The following is an 8734-nucleotide window of genomic DNA, read 5'->3' on the forward strand; positions in this document are numbered from 1 at the left end:
CTATTAACTAATTCTTTGCATATATGACGATAATGCACAAAATCATCTGCATTCCTCTTCTCCTCATGAACCATATGTCAGCTTCACTCCAGATTTTGTATTTATACTGGATTGCACATAAAGGAAGATATTTCTTACATTATAGAGTGCTTGCTTTGTTATTCAGTTGATCTTGTGTCCTTTCTGTCATCCTGTGAACCCCATTCATTGCTGCTCACAGCTATATTTTTTATTTCTATTGTTTTATCTTCACGGATAACTTGTCACTAAAATAGAAATAAGCCAAGGAAAAACTCGGGGCCCTATGGCCAGAAAACAACTTGTGTCCCTTTTAGATTTGAATTGATATTCTAGTTTTCCAGCTAGTTCTCCAAGTACTTTTTGGTTAAATGCTCTCCAAAAACCAAGCTCTTTCTTTATTCTCTCATTTAAATTATTCAGGCCAGAGCTTTTCCTGACCACGTGATCTTACCAGAAACAATTATCAGACTACAGGTCTGATTTTCCACCTCTCTGGTCATATGGCTAGGAAAAGCTCTAATGAAGTGTAATTACAAAAGGCAATAATTTCTTAGGAGATTCAGGAATAGGCCACTGTTTGCATTTAATCCCCCCCCCCCCTCCATTCCCTCTCCCCATCAGACCAGTGTTCATGGGGAGAGCCAGACAGACCGCTGGCCCACCTCCCATTATTAAGAACAAGAAAGGAATGAATCACTGTGCAAGTCTTCATTGAGAAATGACCAAATATAGGCATTTTGTGGATGCCGAGGCAGTCAAGACGTAAACTGGCCTGTCGCTATCCCTCTCAACCCCCAGTGTCAGATGTCAAAACATAACACATATTCACTACTAGAAGTAGACAGTTAAGTTCCCTCTCTTTTGTCAGTTGTGTGAAGGACATGATCTTGTAGGTGTGAATCTGTTGGAAACAGTGTATACTCTCTCTCACTAAAGGTCACATTCCATTTAGTGTTGTCAGCCAGACGTGTGCAGAAATGGAAATCAGATTGAAATACACACACAACAGTGCATTAGATCATTAGCTTCGCTAAGGTACACTTCATTGCTCTGTGTGTGTGCACACAAACCTTTCATTATAATCTATTTGACATTTAATACTTGGCGTGGCACACAGAATTGTCCATTTGGTCACAAAATGTCCTCTCACATCAGTTTCAATATCTTTGCAGGTTACAGGGCTCAACTGAGACAACATATCTTATATAGATATTGGAAATAATTTCTGATTCCGTCAACCAATCAATAGACAGACTAACATAGACGACTTAATATTTCTCAAGCAGTATAAATTGTATTATTAAGATATATTACATTGAAAACCGGGGAAATGTCCACCTGAAAGGAACATATTGTATGTACAGGTTAAACATTCAAATAAAATACAGTAAATTATACAGTTGTTCTACTGTACTGTATTAGACTACCATCAAATAATGGACAGATGTGTCTCCATCCTGTATCTTCATGTAAACATGTTTTGAAGATGTACTTGATTGTGAAGTTATTATAATAAAGTGTATTATATTACACTTTTAATTGCAAACATACCAGTACATTTGTTATAGGCTCTGTAACATATTAATGAAGTCCAAAATGAAACAGAAACCACATTATGCATACAATAGTCAATAGTCACTTTTAGAGTGGCAAACCGCTCTGTACAATATCATCACGCTGAAAGAGACATTCATTTTGCTCTGCCATGGTAATAAAATAAACTGTTTTAAAATCTTTAGTCGTAAGACTTGACTTGTAGTGAGACATCTAGCCTGGAATATGTTTGCATAGTTGTCGCTGTAAATAGTATTCTGTGATTTGTTTTCTTTGCTTTTGACATTCTCATTTCTTTCTATGTTAGAATCATTATTTTGAGCAAAATGTATGAAAATATATTTATAAATAACATTGTTATTACTAAACGTTGTTGTATAACTTTGTTAGTACTTAAAGGTTGACCATACTTAAATTCCCCAAAAACTTTACTTCCTTCCTGAGTCTTTCTAAGAAGACTGGGATTCTAGGTTGCTTTTTATGTGTAAAACTTTGCCTGAGATGTCAGTCTTGAGATTTGGCAATGACACACATTTACAAACCACCCTTTCTCCCCCTGTGAATTGCTGAAATCAAACCCCATTTGAATTCCCTGATAATATGCCATGGAGAATCAGCAGTTTGGGCAAAATTCCAAGTGATTCCCTCCACAAACAAATAAAATGTCAAATTACCATCCAATATTTCAATGAATGTTAAAGTAGTTTTGTATATATATTTTTTATAGAATTTTACACGCCCCCACATCTTACATATCATATGCTTTTGTCACCGTATGAACTGCTTCATAATCTAGTGCAAATGACAGGCAAAGCATCAACACAGACAAAGGCAGACAACTAGGACGCCAGGGCACGTCCTGCTGCAAAACTCTGCCCTCTTCTCCCTCCACGGGGTCCCTGCGGACCAGTGTTAAGTTTGAGGAGAGAACTCGTGGCACAGTGAAGGCTGTACATCCAATAGAAATCTCAATTTTCACTCTCTGCTTGCCTGCCTTAACCATCCCGCAGCACAGTGGTAAGACTGGGTGTCAGTCTGTGCGTGGGATGTGTTGGAGTTTCAATCCCCCGTGAGATCTGTGTCCTTCCTCTTCCTTGGCTTTCACTCTCCATTCCAGGGGATTACTGCAACAGTTTTGGTACCGCAACCTGTAGGAAGAGAGGGGAGAGTGTATGGATACTGTATGCATATACAGTGCCTTCAGAAAGTATTCGTACCCCTTGACTTATTCCACATTTTGTTGTGTTACAGCCAGAATTCAAAATGGATTAAACATATTTCTTTCTCACCCATCTACACACAATATCCCATACTGACAAAGGGAAAACACGTTTTCAGATATTTTAGCAAATTTATTGAAAATGGAACTAATATACATAAGTATTTACACCCCTGAGTCAATAGTTTGTAGAAGCACCTTTGGCGGCGATTACACCAGTGAATCTTTTTTCGGTAAGTCTAAGAGCTTTGCACACCTGGATTGTACAATATTTGACATTTATTATTTTAAAAATTCTTCAAGCTCTGTTAAATTGATTGTTGATCATTAATAGACAGCCATTGTCAAGTCTTGCCATAGATTTTCAAAGCAAATTTAAGTCAAAACTGTAACTAGACCACTCAAGACCATTCAATGTCGTCTTGGTAAGCAACGCCAGTGTAGCTTTGGCCTTGTGTTTTAGGTTATTGTTCTGCTGAAGTATGAATTATTCTCCCAGTGTCTGTTGGAAAGTAGACTGAACCAGGATTTTCTCTAAGATTTTGCATGTGCTTATAACTGTATTCTGTTTATTTTTCCCCCACAACTCTCAAGTCCTTGCCGATGGCAAGCATACCCATAACATGATGCAGCCACCACCATGCTTGACAATATTAAGAGTCGTACTCAGTGATGTGTTGTGTTGGATTCGCCCCAAACATACCACTTTGTAATCAGGACAAAAATGTAACTTCTTTGCCATATTTTTTGCAGAATTACTTAAGTGCTTTGTTGCAAACAGGATGCATATTTTGGAATATTTTTTATCCTGTACAGGCTTCCTTCTTTTCACTCTGTCATTTAGGTTAGTATTGTGGAGTAACTACGTTGTTGTTGATCCATCCTCAGTTTTCTCATTACACAACCATTCAACTCTGTAACTGTTTTAAAATCACCATTGGCCTCATGGTGAAATCCTTGAGCAGTTATCTTCCTATACGGCAACTGAGTTAGGAAGGATGCCTGTATATTTGTAGTGACTGAATGTATTGATGCACCATCCAAATCCTAATTAATAACTTTGCTCAAAGAGATATTCAGCATCTGCTTTAGAATTATTTACACATCTACCAATCAGCGCCCTTGTTCGTGAGGCATTGAAAAAAACTCCCTAGTTTTTGTGGTTGAATCTGTGCTTGAACATCACTACTCGATTGAGGGATCTTACAGATAATTGTATGTGTGGGATACAGAGATGGGGTAGTTATTCAAAAATCATGTTAAACACTATTATTGAACACGGAATGAGTCCATGCAACTTATTTTGCAATTTGTTAAGCACATCTTTACTCCTAAACGTATTTAGGCATGCCATAACAGAGGGTTTGAACACTTATTGACTCAAGACATTTCAGCTTTACATTTTTTTATTCATTTCTAAAACATTTCTACAAACAAAATTCCACTTTGACATTATGGGGTATTGTGTGTAGATCAGTGAGACAAAATCTAAATGTAATCCATTTTAAATTCAGGCTGTAACACAACAAAATGTGGAAAAAGTCAAGGGTTGTGTGAATACTTTCTGAAGTTACGTATAAATGTGTTACAATCTGTGACTGAGCATCCCTGCCAACCCTAACTCTTTCAATGTCTATCAGCAATGGATCTTTGCCCCATCTTACCTTCTTCAGTTTCTTCATATTGGTATTCCTAATGGAGTCCAGGAGTTGGTCCCTAGAGTTCGTACCACCGGCTTTGTTGGCCTTATCATCCATCTTCCTCTGTGATGCGGGCGTCAGGGAGTTTCGCAGGGAGTCTATGTCCAGCATGGGGGGTGGAGGTGGGGGTGGGCCCCCAGGAGGAGGGGGTGGAGGAGGGCCCCCTCCTGGTCCTCTTTTTTGAGTCAAATTTGGGGAGGGCATTGGTGAGGGGTGTGGGGAGGGTTTAGGGGAAGCCTTGGGGGAAACCCTGAGGAATCCCCCAGCAGTCTTGGGCACCTCCAGCATCCCTTTCTTCTCACCATTGGCCTGGGCCAGCTTCTGCTCCTGTAGGCGCCGCTGTCGCTGCTTGTCCATGTTGCGGCTCAGGATGTTGGTCATGGTCATGCGTGGGCCGGCCAGCTCAAAGCCGTAGCCCAGCTTCAGGAGGGTGGTGTTGTCTTTCAGTATCTTGGTCATCTCCATCTCCGTCTTGCCCCCACAGATGTGTCTCTGGTTGTGGAAGCGCAGCTCGGTGAGTGTAGTGTTTTTCTGCAAGGCCTGGATCAGGGCCATTATACCCTTGGGGGTGAGAAGGTTGGAATCCAGGTTGATGCTTGTGATAGACGTATTGGTGCGTAAGGTGCCCGCAATGGCGTAGGCCACATGGTCATCAGCACGGCAGTTGGCCAGGGCAAAAGTCTTAATGTGGGTGTTTTTATTCAAGGCCTCTGCAAACTGGATGAGTGTTTTAGCCTTGATGACCTCCGAGTTGTTCACGTTGAGCTCTGTCATGGTGGGGTCGTTGCTGCAAACTTGCTCTATGAGGTCACTGAACATGCTGGAATCCTCGTCTTCTTCCTCCTCTACTTTGGTCTTGCTCGGTGTGCTCTCGTTCGTCACACAGTTCCCACGCTGTTCCTCACCCTTGCTGGATTTTAGTCCTTCGTTTACATCTTTTCCCCTTTTCTCCTCGGTTTCCCTTTTCTCTTCTCTTTCCTTGTCTCTAATACTCCTCCTGTCTTTCTCTTTTATACTTTCCTTACGCTTTAACCCCACATCTTTCTTATTCTCCTTACCGTCTTCTTTCTCTTTCTCCTTAGGATCTTCCTTCTCCTCTTGCTTCTCACTTCCGCTCTCCTTCTCGGCTGGCGACTGTTGTCTCTCAAGTTTCGAGTCAGACTTGTCCTTCCCTGGCTTGTCCTTCTCTTCCACTCTGTTTTTGTTATCGTCTGTTTGACTCGCTTCAACCCGACTTTGCTTCTCCACAAACTTTGACACAAGTCCCCTTGTCTTGTTCTCATCTCTTTTTTTCATATCCTCTTTTCTTTCTTTCCCCTTGATCGCCTCGTTTTCTTTCTTCTCTTGCAACTTGGAGATCATTTCCTTTGTCTTATTACTGGTGCTCAACCTCTTGTCTCTTTTCTCCATAAGCTTGTTGTCCTCGTTCCTCTCCCTTTCCTTGGCATCCCCTTTCTCTAAACTGTCTCGACTCTCCTGTCTCCCGAATCTGTCTCTAGACGTTTCTTTAACATCACTGTCCCTCTTCTCCCCTCTCCTGTATTTTACTCGAGTTGTATCCTTTACATCGCTGTCGTTACTTTCCTCTCTCCTGGATCTGTCTCCAGTTGTGTCGTTCACTTCAGCGTCCTTCCTCTCTTCTCTCCTGAATCTTTCTCTAGAGGTCTCTTTCCCTTCTTTGTCTTTGCTCTCCTCTGTCCTATATCTATTGGACAGACTGACCCTGTCCTCTTTAGTGCGGTCTGGTCTTTTGTCATTTCTCTCCTCCATCTTGTTCACTCGTTCTGTTGTGATACTTGATTGCCTTCTGATCCCCCTTCCTTCTTTCCCCTCCTGACTCAGGCCCATCTTCCTCAGGTACTCTTGTTTCCGGCTCTCCTTCTTGGGTTCCCCCTGCAGGAGAAGAAACATGACATAGGGACGTTTCCACATGAAGTGAATCGGAAAAGCATACACTTACATGACTTTCAATAATCTACACAAGAATCTAATCGTTTTCTACTGTCAAATCCAATTAGAGAGATGTGTTCTCAGTCGTAATGTGCCTTGCCTGTTATGGTCATCACTGCATGACCACCAACAGCCCTATCAACATGACTAATCATACGCCTGTCCACCAGCTACAAATCAGTTTGTGTCCATGATGACCTAACCCTGCCTTTGCTGTTTCTAACGATTTACACAAAAACATGCATTAGTTCTTTCATGTTCTCGAGAAATATCAGGTATTCAAACAAGTCTGTGTTTGTGCTCAACTTGTCTATGTGTGAAGCATAACTTGTTGGCATGGAGAGCACAGTACGACATAAGCCATGACATAAGACCACAGCGTGTAATGTAAACTTGACGTTAGACACCGCGTGTTTACAGTGTGCATGGGGGGAGTCTGTTAGTAGTGCAGAAATGCATTTGCGGAGCAGCTACTCTGAGTGTGTGAGTTGTGAGCCTAGCTCCATCTGTTTGGTTTGCTCGAGGCTGCAGCCCTGGCAGATGTTTCCTTAAAAGGCATTGAGCAGCACAGGAGCAATCAACCAAGGAATTCCATCATGCCGGGATTAAGGAGCTCCACAGGGCCCCGGATCCATCATTTGAAGTGCTCTTCTCTATACACGTCCAACAGTTATCCCCTGGCTCTGTTTTTCCCTACCCGGCGGGGCCCTGCGTCAAAAAAGCTGTCCACTAAAAACAAACTCAAACTCATCATTGACCTATAAACTACAAAGCGATATCAAAATCAGGCGACACTGTGCACAAGATTGCTTTGATGGCTGCATCTTTAAGCATTTTCTCTGTTTACCAAAGGGGACTTGTGCGAAGAATGTGAAAGGTATACATGAGTGTTTTCTTTCCTGCCATAGGAACAAACAGCAGCGGAGCACCGTTTATAAACTGCTGGAACATCCAGTTGGCAGGGGAATATTTCAGAAGTATCATTAAAATACCCGCTTAAGGAACAGGAACGTAAATGAACTATCTTTCAGACATTTTTGAATTGTAATTTCTTTATCTGGTTTCCAACAGCCAGTCCTATTGAACAGAATGAGGCTTGTTACCGTATAAGAGTAAATAAGTGAAACGGGTGGAGCGGATGTCTGTCTGAGAGGATGTGATTAACTTCCACCACTATCAGTTTTGTCAGTATCCCTGAGATTAAACATAACCGTAGCAAAAGAGGCAGGTAAGGGATCAACCGGGTAGAAAAACATAGGATAAACAATTAAGGTGACAGATTGTGTCAGTAAAACATCTCACAAGGTGGACTTCAGGCCAACTCTGTCTCACACATAATAAGCATGAACTGTGGGGGAGTTCCACTGTATGACTCAACGTTTAGTAATCCTACCTCAATAGACTGTTCCTTTTGGCTGAGCTTCCCTGGACACTCCCGGCTGTCCAGCTTAGCATCCCGGTCCCGGACAGTGTTAGTGGCAGGCTGCTCTATGGCTCTTTCCTCATTGGGATCCAGGTTGGGGGCCACCAATACCTCCTTCTCCAGCTCCTCAATCTGCTCAGGGGACAGGTTGGACAAAAGGACATCCAGGTCAGGGTCCTCGCTCACCTGCCGCCCTGTCCGCGTCAGTCCCCTCACCTTCCTCCTGGACATGGTCGCCTCTGGCTGGAGAAGAAAACACCCTCACAGCAGAACAGATGAAAAGAGCTCGTAGCCTACAAGCTGTACGGTGTCTCCTTTAGAAAAGTGTGCTTTCCTAGTGTAGGAGCCTGCAGAATCTCCCCATGGGCCGAAGGTGGTGTCCGTCTCACTGAGAAGCCACCAGAGGCCTCAATCCTGGTGCTAAGAGGGAGGACTTGAGACTGGGCTTGCAGTCAGGGTACCAGTATGGAGTGTGTTAGTCTATCATGAAAGTTGGTCTGAAAGGCTGGGACATTCTTTGAAATCCTTTGAAACTGCATGTCCATATTTAGTGCAGGGTACATAATCCTTTAAAGGCAATGGGAAGGGCTGAGTTTATGAGAAATGCCAAAGCATGGTATAACACAGTGCTACTTCCTCTTTCATGATTACAACATTAGTTCCAAGAGGGTTTGGTGTTCAATGAACACAGACAATTATATATTTTTTTTAACAATGAAAGTTGAATTTGTAATCTTTGAAGAGGTGTCTATTCTATTGAGGTGTTTTATGACATAGTTGAATGAGCTAATAACTAATAACAAGCTAATGACTACAAAATATGTGAGAAAATTGTTGCAACAAAGTGCAACATCTTGTTCATAGGAC

General features: G+C 42.1%; 1 protein-coding gene across 1 annotated transcript; it reads right to left on the reverse strand.

Moving 5' to 3' along the window:
- Window positions 1-1289: 1289 nt before the first annotated feature.
- Window positions 1290-8371, reverse strand: LOC112254223 (leiomodin-1-like). Its single transcript, XM_024426569.2, has 3 exons — window positions 7838-8371; window positions 4459-6387; window positions 1290-2723 (listed from the first exon to the last, which is right to left on the reverse strand). Exons 1-3 carry the CDS (start codon window positions 8096-8098, stop codon window positions 2697-2699), a joined length of 2217 nt encoding a protein of 738 aa, XP_024282337.1. The 5' UTR covers window positions 8099-8371; the 3' UTR covers window positions 1290-2696.
- Window positions 8372-8734: the final 363 nt, after the last annotated feature.

Source organism: Oncorhynchus tshawytscha, linkage group LG07, assembly GCF_018296145.1.
Source record: "Oncorhynchus tshawytscha isolate Ot180627B linkage group LG07, Otsh_v2.0, whole genome shotgun sequence".
In the NCBI taxonomy this organism is placed as follows: Eukaryota; Metazoa; Chordata; class Actinopteri; order Salmoniformes; family Salmonidae; genus Oncorhynchus; species Oncorhynchus tshawytscha.